At 44.8% G+C, this 17,722-nt stretch overlaps 1 protein-coding gene across 1 annotated transcript in view; it reads left to right on the top strand.

The window, feature by feature from the left end:
• The first annotated feature begins 14,289 nt into the window (after window positions 1–14,289).
• Window positions 14,290–17,722, top strand: part of ABLIM2 (actin binding LIM protein family member 2) — a 954,368-nt gene continuing 950,935 nt past the window's right edge. Inside the window, exon 1 of the mRNA XM_086964134.1 lies at window positions 14,290–14,675. Within this exon, the coding sequence (XP_086820260.1) occupies window positions 14,666–14,675 (10 nt within the window). The 5' untranslated portion in view covers window positions 14,290–14,665. The remainder of the gene's footprint in view (window positions 14,676–17,722) is intronic.

Here is a 17,722-nt window from a genome sequence, read left to right as displayed (position 1 = left end):
AACACTCCTTTGGAAGATCCGGATGGAACTTTGTATGTGGATGGTTCATGTTTTAAATTGCCAAATGGTGATGTGACTACTGCGTATGCTGTTGTAACTTTGAATACTGTTGTGGAAGCTGCAAGATTGAATCAGAACTCTGCCCAGGCTGCAGAACTGATTGCCCTAACTAGAGCGTGTGTGTTGGCGAAAGGGAAACGTGTGAATGTGTTTACCGACAGCCAATATGCTTTTGGCGTCGCTCATAGCTTTGGACGTTTGTGGAGAGAGAGAGGTTTTATGACGTCGCATGGCACGAAGATTCAGCATGGACAGCTTGTGAATGATCTTTTGGATGCACTGACGTTGCCCAAGCAGGTAGCGATTGTTAAATGTAGTGCACATTGTAAGGTGACGGATGATGTTGGTCGTGGTAATGCATTTGCGGATGAGACTGCTAAGGAGACTGCCCGGAACCTTAGCACTAGAATGTATGTGACGAGTTCGGTTAGGTGGCCTGCAGAGACTGGCATGTGTGAGGACACTATCGAGAGTGTGAAAGCAATTCAAAATGAGGCCACTAAGACTGAAAAGACGAAGTGGAAAGAGAGTACGGGAAAGTTGGGTGCGAATGGTTGTTGGGTTGATTTGTCGGAGCATAAGAGATGGATGTTGCCAGATGCGTATGTGCTAGCTGTCGTGACGATGGCACATGGGTCAGCACATATTAGCGTGAAAGGTATTTGTAAGTTGTTGTCCCCTGTGTGGAAGAATGATGGTATCACGAAATGTGCTGAAAGATTGGTTAAAAATTGCATGGTATGTATGTTGTACAATCCTGGTAAGGGAACCCCAACACCTCCTGGCCATTTTGCTCCCCCTTCATGTCCTTTTGAGGTGATTCAACTAGACTTCATCCATATGGAGCGATGCAATAACCTGAAATACGTTTTAGTTGTGGTTTGCGCGTTCTCCCGATGGATTGAAGCCTACCCTCTCAAAGACAACACTGCCCTGTCGACTGCGAAAATCCTACTGAAGGAATACTTTCCTCGGTATGGAATGCCTCGGATTATATGGTCTGATAACGGAAGTGAGTTTGTGGGGAGTGTGATGAAGAGTGTGTGTAAGGGCCTTGGAATTAATCAGAAATTCCATAGCGCCAATCATCCCCAGTCAGCGGGTTTGGTTGAAGGGTATAATGGCACCCTTAAACTCAAACTAGCGAAGATTCAGGCTACGACTGGTCTTTCGTGGCCAGACGCTTTGCCTCTAGCTTTGTTGTCAACAAGAGCGACTGTACACTCCCGAGTAGGGCTCAGTCCCTATGAAATAGTGTTCGGACGTCCTGCGAATGTTTGGGGGGTCCCTAGACCGGGTGTGTTTTCTAATCTTGAGTACCCAATGTTGATTGACTATCTTCATGATCTGACTGCTAAACTGAGGTTAATTCACCAACAGGTTTACGAAGCACTGCCGACGCAGACGGAGGGTCCAGGCCACCAGCTCCAACCCGGAGATTGGGTGGTTACTCGCAACTTTGCTCGCAAAAAGAATCTGGAACCCCGCTTTACTGGACCTTTCCAGGTCCTCCTTGCCACGAGAACTGCCGTTCGTTTGGAAGGGCGTAAAAATTGGGTGCATGCCACCCATACTAAGAAGGTTCCTATACCTTTACCGGCAGACTCGTGGGTGAGGAAGGGCATTGCTTCATCTGAAACCGAAGGATTACAGACCTTTGTACCCTTTAGCAACGCACAACCTGTCGGAGAATCCTCAGTGCAGCAGAAAGACATCGTTGAACATTCATCATCAAAAGACTCAAGATCTGAACATTCGACTGATCAACAGAACTCTGTTCCCTCATCGGATTCTTTGTTTGACGAACAGACACGTCCTGGGAAAACTCGATACTTTTTGCGATCCAGCACCAGAGACTAATAAAGAATTTTCGTTTTGTCCCTTGACAACTGCATTATCCCGTTTGCCACGATCAGTCTGAACACCCGTATCATTGTGATTATTTTTGTAAATATTGAGTTTCGTTCCACATGTGTTTTTGCTTCCACAGCTGAGAGACTCTTATATAAACATTGTGAATAAGACCGTAGGGCCGCGCGTGTACTTCCTTCTGGTTAGTAGGTCTTGACGCTAGGTTAAAGACCGTCGGTTCCTGGGAACTCCTAGGGATTGACTACTGCTACACAGAACGAAGTGCGTCAAGAAACGTTGCGGACGGTCGTAGGGGATGGCGTTTTCAAAGCTGATGGACTTGGAAGAAGCTCAGGCGCAAAGATTCAAACTGCAACAACTTATTCGTACCAAATGTTTTATGTTTCAAGTGTTCCTATTGTTTTTGATTGTTTCTGCACTATTGGCGGGTGGAGTGTATTACATGATGTCGTACTTCTTACCTTCTGCCATACCTACTCCTACTTCTGACCCTAAACTTACCTCCACTGCATCCCCTCATTCTTTCCATATCTTACCCGAACACGAACAGGCTAGACGTGCAGAATTCAGAAATAATTCCTTTATTCAGCTCCTTCATCAGCACCAGTTAGTGGTTAACACTACTAATTGTTGGGTGTGTGGGTTAATGCCACATACCACGGATAAGGGAATTCCATATCTGGTCCTACCTTATAGTTCCCAGGGTTCGGCTCGAGCATTCCAAACAATGTTTCGAAGCGCACTAGATTCTTACCCCAGTCGAGAGCCACGTTCTCCCTACTTTGGTCCCGGCTCATATCAAAAGCCTTTGACTATAGCGATAGAGGATTTAGATAGAGATATCTATGAGCCGTCGCTCATCCCAGAGGAAGAGGTACAAGCCTATAGGGTCCTGAGTAAGGTCGAGTATAGTGCGCTCACGAGTGAAAAACAGCTTAGAAGCTCGCCCCCGATATGGGTCGTACCCCACCTTGGTAATTTCTGTTTACTGGGTCGTGGCCGAAGATCGAGAGCCCGTCTTGGAGAGAGTGCTTGCTCCGAGACTTATATCTTGCCGATGCTCTCGTCCCCTGTGTTTCTGGCTGCCAAGGGTACATACTTTGTCTGCCATGATCGTGCGTATACATGGTTGCCCTCCGACTTTGTGGGCTCATGTTTTATCGCAAATCTGTTGCCTCCGACGTTCACTGTAGATGCAGACTATCACAAGACTAGAGTTGTGAGAGGCGTAATTAGCGAAGAGGACACTGCCGGTCAAGAGGCAGGAGACTTTTTCAAGGGTTTCCTCCCGTTTTGGGGACCTATGGTTAATAGTAGGAACCTGAGACAGTTGACTCGAGTGGTGGAATCAACAGCTAATATTACTGCCAGTGCCCTTGGTAATATCACCACAGAACTTCAGGCGGATAGGCTTATGACGTTACAAAACCGTATGGTTTTAGACATGGTTTTAGCAGATCGAGGTGGAGTATGTAAGGTGATCCATTCGAGCTGCTGTATTTTCATTCCAGATAACGCTCCGACTGTCTATCAAGCCATCTCAAAGTTGCATAAGATCTCTGAATCCATACACGTGGATGTAGGAGATTGGACGCTACTTGGGTGGTTTTGGGGCCTGATGTCGACTTGGGGTTGGAAGATTCTGATGATCATCGGAGTTGTTGTGGCGTTCCTGTTCACGTGTTGCCTTTGTGTGCAGTGTGGTCCTGCCTTATGTGGCCTCTGTGCTACGACGTGTATAAGACAGCCGCCTGTTACCAAAGGAGCTTGGTTGGACAGAGCTATGTTACAGCAACATCTAGATGGTCTGTTGAATATCGAGTATGATTCCGACTAGTGCTTGCCTACATGAGGGCAAAAGGAGCGTCTGAGGTTCCGTGATGATTGTAAGTGGTGTTTTCGACTCGCACGAATATGGTCGAGTCTGGTATCTATGAACCGCAAATGACGAGTTTAGTGGGTGTACGCAGTTTCGCTGTACTAGCCTGAACCGTTCGTTTGTTTCGTGGGTTTATCTATCTGTACCCACGGGTTCCATCTTAGATACGGCATCCATTTTGTCTCTTGCCCTCAAGTAGCCAGCGAACGGACGCTGTCCGCTTCGCGGCCCTGGGATTCCCAAGACACTTGTGGAAGACACATTTCCTTTGAAAGTGTCTTTATGATGAGGGGGATGATACTGTAAGGCAGATGGCCCCGCTCGAGGCTCATCTTGCTGTGCCGGTCTATTGTCTTAGCCGTGCATCTCATTAGGCACGTCCCTTTGATGCCTGTAGCTCGTGTTTCCCGATACCTCCCCTTTTACACCCTTTCCGATCTCCCCACTGTTTCCATCTTCCTCTGCACCTGTTCTTGTTCCTTCTTCGATCTGTTTACTGCCGATTGGAATGTACTAATGGTGGGAAGATGGGTTTTTACAGTTGGGAACCACCAAATGTTTCCGTATTTATGTTCCGGACCTTGAACACATCAAAGCGACCCCTCTCGGGGATAATTATGGGAACCAAGTTGTAAACCTTTGTGTACCATGTTAACCTATGAGAGAAATGTGTATAAAAGGGAGCGATCCACAGTAGCAAATTGAATCAGATCCCGCGAACTTGCATTCTATGTACTTCACGTGACTTCTGTGTTCCCTGCAGTAAATAAACCTCGAATCTTTGACGCCGAAGGAAGTGTCCCGTGTCTCTGTCATTTGTACGCCGGAGCAGGTTACCCACGAAGGTTTCAGGTGTTGTCCCCTGGCACCGCTGGGTCTTAAATAACCCAGTCCTTCAACGTATGCCTTAGCTGACTTCTGGGTGACCTGGCTGAACTGACTCCTTGCCCGAGGCTGACCTCGCTGAGCCAGTTCCTTGTTAAGCAGCTGGTCAGATAAAGATCAAAGAGCAGGACATGCCCGAGTTTACAGTACACTGCTCCCACCTTTCTATCTTGCTTCCAATCTGTTTCTGTTCCTTCCTTTACGACATAATCACTGATTTGGGTTGAGAGTTTTATGATGGGTTTGTCCAGCCCGTTTGAACAGGAATGTTGGATTTTGCTTGGTCATTTCTGGTGGGCTGGACCACGGAAAGTGGGATTGTCGTCATACGCTACTTTTAAGTTGTCACACTGTCATTGGTCAATTTGTATGAACCAAATGCTAATTTTGAATGTTGCCTGAGGCTTGATTTTTGGCATAAAAGACCATGCTCCGCTCATTGAATTTGTGCAGTCTCTAGCGAACCACCCGTGTGTGCTTCGTAGATCTCTGTCCCTGGTTGCAGCCAATAAACTTTGGTCTTTGACGTCATCAAGAAGTATCCCGTGTCTCTGTTTGCCAAGGCAGGGGAACTCGAAGGCATCGGGCGTTCTCCCTGACGCCGCTGGGTTCTAAAACCCGGTCCTTCAGTGTTCAACCATTTTTGTGCCTTCAACATGAAAATATATGTTTTTCTCTGAATTGCAAATTAAAACGTAATACTCTCATTAATGTTGTTTTACAGAATGTATCTGGGACCTTGCCATATTAAAAACAATTCATTATATATCTAAGTAAGATTTTAATGTACGTCTCCCAACCCTCACTTATTAAAATATACTGATCTTCAAATCAATGCATGAAGGTATTTTCGTACGCTGAAGCAGTGTAACATCACGAACCAGAGCACAAAGTCCTTAGTGCCTGTTGACTCGGACGGTGCACAGTCTAAATATTGAATCGTAAATATCAACCTACACAAATATCAAAGGGACAGAATATCGAGGTCAAGAATATCAATGGACAGAATATCGACCCTTAGGTGAGTAATATCGAATTTTTTTATATCGATGTAAGAATATCGAAGTTAGTAATATCGATATCAAATATATCGATGTTACTAATATCGATATTTATATTATTGTTATTTATTTTATTATGTATTTAATACGTATGTGTTATATGTTTTTTGTCAAGTGTTCTACTGGTTTTACATTATATGTATACTATTTTTATATGTTCATAATGTTTTTTTAAGTCAATTTTGTGTTTTAGTACAGGAGCGGGTTGTGGGTTTATAGGGGAACTGGGTGGGAAGTAATTTAATTATACTAAATTAATTATTAATTTTTCGGAATTATAAATTAATTGTGATTAATTTTTGTGTTTAAGTTCTGTAGCGGGTTGTGGATTTATAGGGGAATTGGGTGGGAAGTAATTTAATTGTAATTAAGTAATGATTTTTTTATTGGTATTGTATAATTATATTGTCAATTTTTAATTGGTAATTAATTTTTTAATTGGCCATTTTTTTATTAATTGGTAATTAATTTTGATAAATTGGTAATTAACTTTTATCAATTGATTAATAGATAATTATGTTAAGTGTGTTATTTCATTATTGGAGTGTGTTGTGCGTTTATAGGGGAATAGTTTTGGTAGTAATTGAAATCTAATGAAGTAATTATTACATTTATTGTTGGGTATTGATTAATTTATTGGACATTAATCATTAATTGGTAAATATTATACATTATAAATGTTGGTTATGAAAATAAATTTATTGTTGATTAATCATTGGTTGCTAATTAAGTATTAAATATAACTTATTGATATTTTTAATTAGTATATTAAAAAGTCATTATTAATTGGTAATTAATGTTTAATAAAAAGAATTTTGGGTATAAAAAAATATGTATTTGTTCAATATTAGTTGTTAATTACTTTTTAATAATTAATATGTTTTGTTATGAAAATGTGTGTATTGTTCAATATTTATTATGTGGTAATTATCATTTATTAATCAATATGTATTGGTAGTTAATAATAATTTATTGTTAATTAATTATTCATTGGTAGTTATGTTTTTAATAATTAATAATGGGTATTTGTAAATAATTAAGAGTGATTTAAAAATTAAATCAATAATTATTTTAAATACAAAAATGATTTATAAGTATGCTATATTTAACTTCTTTGCTATCCAACACTTTCCCTAATGTTGCACTCTCTGGAGTTGGAATATTAATTTTTACCCCTACTCTATCCAACACTTTCCCTACTGTTGCACTCCCTGGAGTGGGAATAGTAATGGTTACCCCTTCGCTATCCAACACATTCCCTACTGTTGCACTCTCTGGAGTTGGAATAGTAATTTTTACCCCTATGCTATCCAACACTTTCCCTACTGTTGCACTACCTGGAGTGGGAATAGTAATTTTTACCCCTACGCTATCCAACACTTTCCCTACTGTTGCACTCTCTGGAGTTGGAATAGTAATTTTTTCCCTCCCGCTATCCAATGCTTTCCCTACTGTTGCACTCTCTGGAGTTGGAATAGTAATTGTTACCCTCCCGCTATCCAACACTTTCCCTACTGTTGCACTCTGTGGGGTTGGAATAGTAATTTTTACCCCTAAGCTATCCAACACTTTCCCTACTGTTGCACTATCTGAAGTTGGAATAGTAATTTTTACCCCTAAGCTATCCAACACTTTCCCTACTGTTCCACTCTCTAGAGTGGCAATAGTAATTTTTACCCCTACGCTAACCAACATTTTCCCTACTGTTGCACTCTTTGGATTGGGAATAGTAATTTTAACCCCTATGCTATCCAACAATGTCCTTACTGTTGTTTTTTTTTGGAGTTGGAATAGTAGTTTTATTCTCTCCGCTATTTAATATTTTTTGTATTATTTTAGCTAATGTAGTATATAATTAATTTTAAAATATTCAAAGTACATTTAAATGCTTAAATGTATTACACATAAATATTTAATTTGTATTTGTTCTTTTTTATGTATATAGATGTATTTGTAATTTATAATTGTTTTAATTTATAAGTTATTAAGATAATTATTAAAATTGATTATTAAGTATGTATATTATATATATTGTATGTATATGTTTTATTAATATTTTATTATATATATGTATTACTTATTAATTTTAAACTTTATATATTTTGAACAATGTTTATTTTATTTATAAGTATTATTACGTTTATTTTACATATATTTTTTTACAAAAAAATCTGATATTTTTAATAATTATATTTTTAACATCGATATTTTATTTTCGATATTTTTGTACTTACCATGCTGTAGATAGGATTTCAATATTTTTGACAACGATATTGTTGCTCCGATATTTTTGTAGGTCGACTTTTTTACCTTAGTTATTTTGTCAGTCATTCGACTGGGACAAACATGGCCATAATATTATATAAGCAACGTTTCAGATCCTGGAACAAGTGAAACTTTCTAAAAAGAGGTGGCGATTCAGAAAAGTCTCTACAACAAAGAGCACTTTATTGAATGAACAGCCTGAACACGTTACCAGCAATGGGCTTGTACAAACGAAATGATATGAAATGCTTAATTTACAGCTCTCAGAAGTAACTTTAAGACCAGGATAACATGTGTATTATTGATGCCATGATCTGCCTCATGTGACCCATCTAGGATATAGACTTTTGTACAATAATTGGATTGATATGCATAACTATTGAGGTTGAAATAATGATCTGCTCCGTTTGACTCACACTTCAACTAGACTTTTGATGCATTAATTGTTTGATATTTGTAATTATCACCAGCTTTCGGAAGCATTTACAACTGTAATATTAGGACTGTGATGACATTGTAGTTGTTGATACTATGACTTGCCTCATTTGCGCTGTATGGTAAATAGACTTATGGTGCAATAATTATATTACTGTGCATAATTGTTTATCTTGAAATGATAATCTGCTGTGTTTGTTTCATAAAGTAAATCGACTCAGGATGTCATAATTTCAATGTTATGTTTTTTATCTTTAACTCGGCATATACATTTGCACCTGCAATGCCTAAACAGATACTGTATTATTTTTATTGCCAATTCAGTATAGACTATTATTTAATAATGGTTTCTTGACACAGTAAATTTCAGTATTCCTGAAAGATGTTTGACCAGGATGACTTGACAAAAAGACGGTGATCGATGTAGCTTTGAGGAACAGGGATAATGAATTGGGTCCATTGTGTGTCGCTGATAGTATTTGAAAATAGACCAAAAAAAGCCTCTCGCCCTTACGGGTTGCGGATTGTGGCCAGAACTGGGTGTGTGTATTATGACTGCGGCATAGATAAATGTTGGAACAGGACATTGTGTTGAAGGTAACAACAAACAGAGCATCATCTTTTTAAATAGGTTTTCACGTGAATAAATGCTCTTCCAGTGGTCAATTCTCTGCAGTAGTCACATGATCTATGAACTGCATGAATTAAGATTAGGCTGGTTGGTATTCACATTTTGATCTTATACTGGCTCTACGTCTTACCGCCATTTTCTCTGATTGTAGTGAATTTGGTTACTTAAAAGGTCATGATTGCATTTTTATGATTACAACAAAGTCACTGACTCAACAGCTGTGAATGTAATACATGTAACATTGGAGACTGACCTATTATGCTCGCCACTCTATTGCGCTTTTATTTCGGGCTGCCTGTTTGAGGAATGACACAAATGAAGGATGGACTGAACAAAGATTTGATATTTTACTGACTGACTCAATTACTTTACGGGAGCAGGTGGCTTTGCGCCATTTTATTCTGGTATGGACATGAGACTGGTCACCCGTTAACATTACACCTTAATGCTACTGTGTAAAACAATGGTCAATGGTCAATATGTGTAAAAGTTGTGTAGGGTTTCTAAATGTTGTCTGCCGGATCTATAATTTGTTTTTTCCAGATATATATTTCCCCTGAAGATATGCCTTTTAGCACAAAATCAATTGGGAGACAAGATGACTCTTTCAGCACAATTACGTATGCATTCACCACATATTTTCAATAAAAACGTAAAAGAAAAACAATTATCAAAGACTTATGGAAATGTGTTACATCAAAAGTGCTTTTATGTTAAAATAGACATAGGTCAAGTGTATGTACAAAAAAGTGAACAATCACTAAATGAAGAACAGACATAATTTACTGCTGCTAGATTGCATAGGAGTGAACTGACATTTCTTGGCTAAAGAGCTACAAATATTTGCATTCATTAAATTGAATTAAACTAAACATGTAATATGAACATTAATGATGCGGTCAAAGCCTGCCAAACAGCACAACTGCCTGGATGCAAAAGACTTATGTGGGACATGTTGATATCTAACCTGAAAAGTAACTCCACCTGTTGCGTTCCATTGGGTTTTGGTTTTGTAACCCTTGTTTCCTGCTTTCTATTCGATGGTTCTATTTGTATTAGCCCATCCACCTGGGCCCTCTAGATGTGCCTTTGATGATGCCTCTGGAGCACAGCCTGTTTACCATCTCTCTGGCTGACTCCTTTTAACCTTGAAGTGTCTGCATTTCAGGAACTTTTTTTTTCTTTTTATAAAAGCACTCCATGAGAGAGCATGTGCTTATCCAATTCTCTGTGTTTTCCCACTTCTCCCAGCACACGTATATTCATTACTCATTTTCCACAACTTTGTTCTTGGAGATGTTCTTACATATACTTTCCATTTTGCACAGCTTTGCCCTTTGAGCTACTCCCGTGTGCTTTAACTACACATTGCACTATCTCTTGTTTGTTAGCTTCCATCCCCTGTCCACGCTGCTCTGCCTGCTTACTTCCATCCCAGTGCTCTCTGTGTTTCTTCGCCCCATATACATGTGTTGCTTCCCCCACCCATGCTCTTCATGTTGCTTCCCCCACCCGCGCACTCCGTGTTGTTTCTCCCACCCACGCCCTCAGTGTTGTTTCCCCCATATACCTGTGTTGCTTTGCTCACCCGTGCTCTTCGTGTTGGTTCCCCCACCAGTACCCTGTGTTCCTTCCCCCACCCTTGCTCTTCCTGTTGCTTCCCCCACCCGCACCCTCTGTGTTGTTTCCCCCGCATATACCTGTTTTGCTTCCCCACCAGCTCTGTTCTGGTTGCTTACCCCACCCGCAACCTGTGTTCCTTACCCCACCTGTGCCCTCTGTGTTATTTCCACCACCAACGTCCTCTGTGATGTTTCCCCTGCACACTCCTGTGTTGCTTCCCCCACCCGCACTCTTCGTGTTGCTTTCCCCACCTGCGCCCTCTGTGTTGTTTCCCCCACCCACAACCTCTGTGTTGTTTCCCCTGCATATTCCCGTGTTGCTTCCCCCACCCGCACTCTTCGTGTTGCTACCCCCACCCGCACCCTGTGTTCCTTCCCCCACCCGCACCCTCTGTGTTGTTTCCCCCACCCACAACCTCTTTGTTGTTTCCCCTGCATATTCCTATGTTGCTCCCCCACCCACGCTCTTCGTGTTGCTTCTCCCACCCGCACCCTGTGTTCCTTCCCCCACCCGCACCCTCTGTGTTGTTTCTCCCACCACAACCTCTGTATTGTTTCCCCTGCATATACCTGTGTTGCTTCCCCCACCCACGCTCTTCGTGTTGCTTCCCCCACCCGCACCCTGTGTTCCTTCCCCCACCCGCGCCCTCTGTGTTGTTTCCCCCACCCTCAACCTCTGTGTTGTTTCCCCTGCATATACCTGTGTTGCTTCCCCCAGTCGCACCCTCTGTTCCTTCCCCCACCCGCGCCCTCTATGGTGTTCCCCTACCCACGACGTCGGTGTTGTTTCCCCTGCATATTCCTGTGTTGCTTCTCCCACCTGCGCTCTTCGTGATGCTTCCCCCACCCGCACTGTGTGTTCTTTTCCCCACCCGCGCCCTCTGAGTTGTTTCCCACACCCACGACCTTTGTGTTGTTTCCCCCGCATATTCCTGTATTGCTTCCCCCACCCGCACTCTTTGTGTTGCTTCCCCACCCACACCCTGTGTTCCTTTTCCCACCGCACCCTCTGTATTGTTTCCCCATCCATGACCTCTGTGTTGTTTCCCCTGCATATTCCTGTGTTGCTTCCCCCACCTGCGCTTTTCATGTTGCTTCTCCCACCCTCACCCTTTGTATTGTTTCTCCCACCTGCGCCCTGTGTTGTTTCCCCTGCATATACCTGTGTTGCTTCCTTCACCTGCGACCTCAGTGTTCCGTCACCCACCCGCGCCCTCTTTCTTGTTTTCCCCACAGATACCTGTTTTGCTTCCCCCACCCGTGCTCTTCCTGTTGCTTCCCCCACCCACACCCTCTGTGTTATTTCTCCCGCATATACCTGTGTTGCTTCCCCCACCCGCGCTCTCCGTGTTGCTTCTCCCACCTGCACCCGCACCCTCTGTGTTGCTTCCCCCACCCTCACTCTCTTTGTTGCTTCCCCCAACCACACCCTCTGTGTTGCTTCTTCCACCCGCACCCTCTGTGTTGATTCCCCCAACCACGCTCTCCGTGTTGCTTCCCCCACCCGCGCTCTCTGTGTTGCTTCCCCCACCCCCACCCTCTGAGTTGCTTCCCCCACCTGCACCCTCTGTATTGCTTCCTCCATCCGCACCCTCTGTGTTGTTTCCCCGGCATATACATGTGTTGCTTCCCCCACCTGTGCCCTCTGTGTTGTTTCCCCTGCATATACCTGTGTTGCTTACCCCCACCCGCGCTCTCCGTGTTGCTTCCCCCACCGGTGCCTTCTGTGTTGTTTCCCCCACCTGTGCTCTCTCTAATGTTTCCCTCATATACCTATGTTGCTTTCCTGCGCCCACTGTGGTTCTTCCCCCGCATATACCCATGTTGCTTCCCTCTGCCCTCTATGTTGCTTCCCCGTGATCCTGTTGCTTCTCCACCATCTGTGATTCTGCCCTCTGTGTTGCTTCTCCCACCTGTGTTCTCCCCCTCCCACATGTATGTATAGTATGTATGTATAGGCATTTATATAGCGCACTACTTACCCGGAGGGTCCCAAGGCGCTTCGACCGCTGCGAAACCCTTCCTGGCTTCCCTGAGAGATGGTCCCTTAATGGGTATCTCCAGGGTGAGACCAGGCATCCCCGGCGGTCTGGTGGGGCCGTTAGTGAAGATGAGGCAAGCTAATGCCCAGAGTTGCCGAGTATGATCGCTGATCAGAGTGGGCACCGTGGCGAGAGAATTATCGAGTCCGCTGACCCTGGTCCAGAAACCTGCCGCGCCGGGAATCGAACCCTGGTCCCGGGCCGTCCTCTGCTCTCGGGTCTGCCGCCTCTAACCAGTGAGCCACACTACTATTCTTTCTCCCCCACCCAGTCATGTTACTTTTTTTTCTATTGATCCACCCTGGCTCGATAAACAAACAAAAAAAGCTAGTGTCATTGTGTGGGCACATGCATGCTTGGTGCGTGCCCCTACATACAATATGATATAGCTGGCTGTGTATGCTTTTTTTCCAGCATGGCTAAGACCATTGTCAAACCCAATAGGTACCAAAGGCAAGACCTATTGGCTTTGCCAAGACTTTTTGGTAATATGTATTGCAGTCTGACAAAGCAATGTCGGACTTCCAATAACATTTATGAACTTCCTGGTGCCGTGGCTGCGTGTTTTATTACCGTATCAACTAAGTTGCAGCTTTAATGGAACATGATAATGTTAATGAAGGTGAATATAATATTTATTAAATAGGTATCGATCAGACAGGATCAAAAAAGTATTTTACTAGGCAGGGAAGTACACAGCTTGACTACTATCATCACAGAGATTGTTCGTGCTATACAGGAATATTTTAATACCGCTACTGTTTTATTAACAAACTTTGCAATATTATTGTATTTCAGCTGTCTAGGGAGAGCAATGAGAACATCCAAGTAGATTCCCTCATAAATCAAGAGTGTTTAACTATAGTTTTTTTCTCCCAGGTCTGAAATACTCTGGCAGCCCCAACCAGTGACAATATGGCTATTTTGGACAGAAGGAAACTTGGTAAGAAACCGGGCCAATTAGCAAAACAACGCCCTTGACATGATATGGGCATAGAATTAAAATGAATGCTAAAAAACAAGACCTCCTATGTGGAGGCACAGACATCTGGGGTGGAAGTCGCGAGGACTCGTGTTCCTTTTATATTCATATTTGGGGGAGGGGTTTGTACATTAGTGGCTTGCTGCGCGCTAGCTGAACATTCAAAGAGTGTTTTGTATACGGCGGCCTTCAGCTCGGCATTAATCTGCTGCTCTTTCTCGCTGGGGTGACCTTCAGAGAGAGTGTGGGTCCCCCAGCATTCCTCCCCGTCAGGCAAGTTGGCAGTCTATTGGGGAAGAAGAGACACTGTGCCTATTCTGTCAGTGCACACAGCCAGCAGTAGCCGCCTTCCAATTTAATGATGCTCTGAGTGCATTGCATTCGGGATCACGTAGTTTTGAAAGGAGCGCTTTTTCTGCCGCGGCGTGACATTGTCTGATACAACAAAACTACATCTCCCAAGCGCCTCGGCTGGTCCTCTGTGCTGGAGCTGTCAGGGCTGCTCCTTATCACCTGGTTTCTGGAAGACAGCCGAGCTGTCCCGGGGATGCTGGCACTGGAGAGGATGCTGAGAGGGAGATACGCAGGCTGGCCCTGGCTGTAGCTGAACGGGCTTCACTGGCCTGCGGGTGTTGCTGGACTCTGCACGCGCTGTCAGCCCTGCCTGGCTGGGAGGGGTGGGGGACAGAGCAGGAGGAGGGTCTGGGCAGCTGGAATACAGGCTGCCCGAGCAGAGAGGCGCCCAGGGATGCACTCCCCAGGAGCGAATGGAGGATGCTGCTGAGTGCGTAACAGGTGGTAAATGACGTCCTGTGGCGTCTCGTCTCGGACCGGGGACCAATCTCTGTAGCCTCTTCTGCACCGGAGAGGCCTGGACTGTGGGGGCCCCTCTGCAGCGTCGGACGAGAGCTGGGGGAGAAGCTAGTGCAGGATGAGTGCGGGTGAGTACACCACAGTCCCTGCGTGGAAAGAGCGCAGAGCGCCTAGCGCCATCCTTCCTGGACAGAGAATGTAAGAGCTGTGCCCCAAATACGCTGTCCCTGTGCCATGCCGCAAAGTTGCAGTACGTGTTGGATGGCGCTGTAGGGAGGAGGGTGTGGGGCAGCCTGCTGGGTGGTGCGTGGTCCCGCGGGTCAGCCTCCCGCCTGCCTGCCGGTGCATCATACCGTGGCACCATGTATTTGCAAGCGTGTTGCCCCGGTGCAGTCATGCCAGGAGCGTTGCACACAGTGCGCGCGACGCCTTGCAGCAGGTGCGCCTGGTCAAGTGCACGGCTTATCATGTACCTTATTTCTGCTAGCGCTAGACGGAGCGCAGACGTCACGGAGCACCTTACGTGCAGAGCGCGGGTCTGTAGATTGTCAGGGGTGATTGGCCTCTATGTGTGACTGGGAGCGTTTTTCTCCCAAAAAATAAATATTTATTGTATGTTTCAATTTTTAAAACAAGTTGGACCACCAATGCTTTTCAGTTAGCACATAATATAAATTTCACAAGAGCGGCACTTACTCAACTTTGCATTGTTATCATGTTGGGGGTGGGGTTGGGGGAGGTGATTAAATGAACGTAGTCTTAGGGGGTGCTTTTTGGGTTGAGGGGTGGGGGTATACTTTCCCTTGGCAGTGGTTGGGTTTGCTGATAACCATTGTTGAAATGTACCTGTTTACCAGGGCTGTGGTGGGTGTCGGTGTGTGGTAGGGGTGATCAGTGGGTGGGGGGTCTTTACTAAAAGCTGTGGTAGTTGGCCAAGGTGATTGCTGAAGGGGGCTCCCTGCAAGAGCCTGCGTTGGGTGTTTTTTCTGCTGGATAATGTTTGAGGGAGGGAAGTATTCCCAAGAGACTTGTGTAGGGTGGGAAAGGCGATGGTTGTTCCAGTCTGAGGAGAGTTTACCTGACGTAGAGCCACGGGAAGAGGCGTTAACCCCTTAACAGCCAGCACTATTTGCTGCAGTCAGGGCGGCGGAGCTAACAGCAGAGCACGGAATGCAATGCCAATCCCTGCCCCCTCGGCCCTTTCAGGAATGCAAGTTGTTGTTTGTTGCTCTGTTTACAAAAAGAAGGAACTGACTCCCATCCTGACAGAAGGCCTTGGAAACTTCCTTGCTGCGGGAACGCGATGCACTGCTGCGGCCAGGGCCGGCAGTGGGAGGGCTGGAATTCTGCATCGAGGCGTTGCCGAGCCTCCCCCTTAGAGCTGCAAACACTGTCGTCGGCGTTTAGCATGTAAAGAACTAACTGACAGGAGGTCTGGCGCCTTGGTATCACTTGATAGTTCCCCTCATGCAAGGGACTGTCCAACTGACAGGTAAAAGAGGGAGTGCGGAAGGTTTGCAGGCACGGGTTTCCCTGTCAATGCACCACTGTTACTGCGGCTGAGGTATTTAGAAATTATTGCTCCCGTTTGCATTTTGTGAACTGACAGTCATATACTGGCATCTTCTATCCCCTGTGTCAAAGAGGGGCACAGCAGCGGTTGCTGATAAAGACGGTTTACTGAACTGGGTAGCGAGAGAGGCATTTGGCAGTGGAGCGTCAGGGTGTGATGGGCCATTCCTGTACCATCCAATCAGATGGCGGCTTTACCGGAAGTGAAATGAGCCAATGCCAGTTCGAGTATTTTAAACTGCACCACAGCTACATTCTGCCAGGCAAAGGAGAGGCATTCTTACCACAGAATATGTAAAACATAGAGCGCTTCACACCGTTCCTGCACGGTTTGCACATTTTACAGCCAGCTGACCTTCGACATCAAGGTCGCACCTTAATAAATATAACCAATCCGCTGTGCCGTTCACTGAAGTCCGTCACTATAATACATTATCTTCTCTGGAGCTCGCTGCCTACAGGGCGGAGGCACCTCTAGTAACTTCCCACGCTTGCACCCCACTTCCCACGCTTGCACCCCACCTGGATGGCTTCGGAAACACATTGACCGCCAAGGAAAATGAATCACATGGCGGTGATAAAGTGATCTGCCCAGAATCATATAATATGGTCATGATGAGCAGAAGCTCGAGTTCAGCCAAGTTCTCCTGCATCACATTGTGCAACACACCCAGTAACGATGCTGCTTCTCTCCACTCGGAGAGGGAGGCCTCTGGCCTCCTCGTCTGCGAGGGTAACTGGGAGACCCGTTGAAAGACCCACAAAAACCACAGCAAATTCACAGGCCTCTCCAGAAATGTAACGTTCATTCACTTCTATTCATCGTTTTTGCTTCTGCCTTTCCTGCTGGAAGAATAGAAAACAGATTTAAAACCAAGATAAAATGCATTATCATAGTCTAAAAGGAACACAAACGTCCAGATACTAAATATACAGCATGCGTTATAGAGTGTTATCACTTGGTAAAGCGTCAGCAACTGAAATAGGGCAGATCAAAATATGACTGTGATCCTTAAGTTCATTATTGCTTTAAACGCACACCTTTTTGTGTGTTGGATAGCTTTCCTGATACATAAACATAGAATGTCTGTCGTATGTGAACGCAAGTTATAATGATCCCTATTCACAAAGGTACATTTTTTTTTATTTCAAAGTATTTTATTAGAAGGTTATTTTATATACAGTACAGTACCGATACATGAGGGCAATACAGGTATGTTACAAATGCCGTTGTGGTTACAGAGGACGTGTCAGCAAACATGCCTGGTCGGTAGTAATTCTTATCTGCGGTCGGCCGGTTGGCGTGTCCTGTTTCGGTTAGCTGGTGTATTGCCCCCAAGAAAAGGGAAGAGAAAGCCTGAAGCAGGAGGAAGGAGAGAAGAGAGGAGAAGAGACGGGGGCAGGGGGGGACAGAGCAGGTATGGTGGCAGTTATCCACCGAGCCTCCAGTGCCTGTGGTAGGTTATGGTGTGCTGTCTATGGGGGCTTGTGTGGCCCCAGGTGCTCGTCCAGGGAAGCCCACATCTCGCCTCTTGCTGTGGTGAGCTCCTTGCTGTGATGTTATCCGCCCCCCTGAGGAAGGTGACCCAATCGACCCAGCTTT

Source organism: Lissotriton vulgaris, chromosome 3_2, assembly GCF_964263255.1.
Source record: "Lissotriton vulgaris chromosome 3_2, aLisVul1.2, whole genome shotgun sequence".
NCBI classification, from domain to species: domain Eukaryota; kingdom Metazoa; phylum Chordata; class Amphibia; order Caudata; family Salamandridae; genus Lissotriton; species Lissotriton vulgaris.
This window is presented reverse-complemented; position numbering and strand designations above follow the sequence as displayed.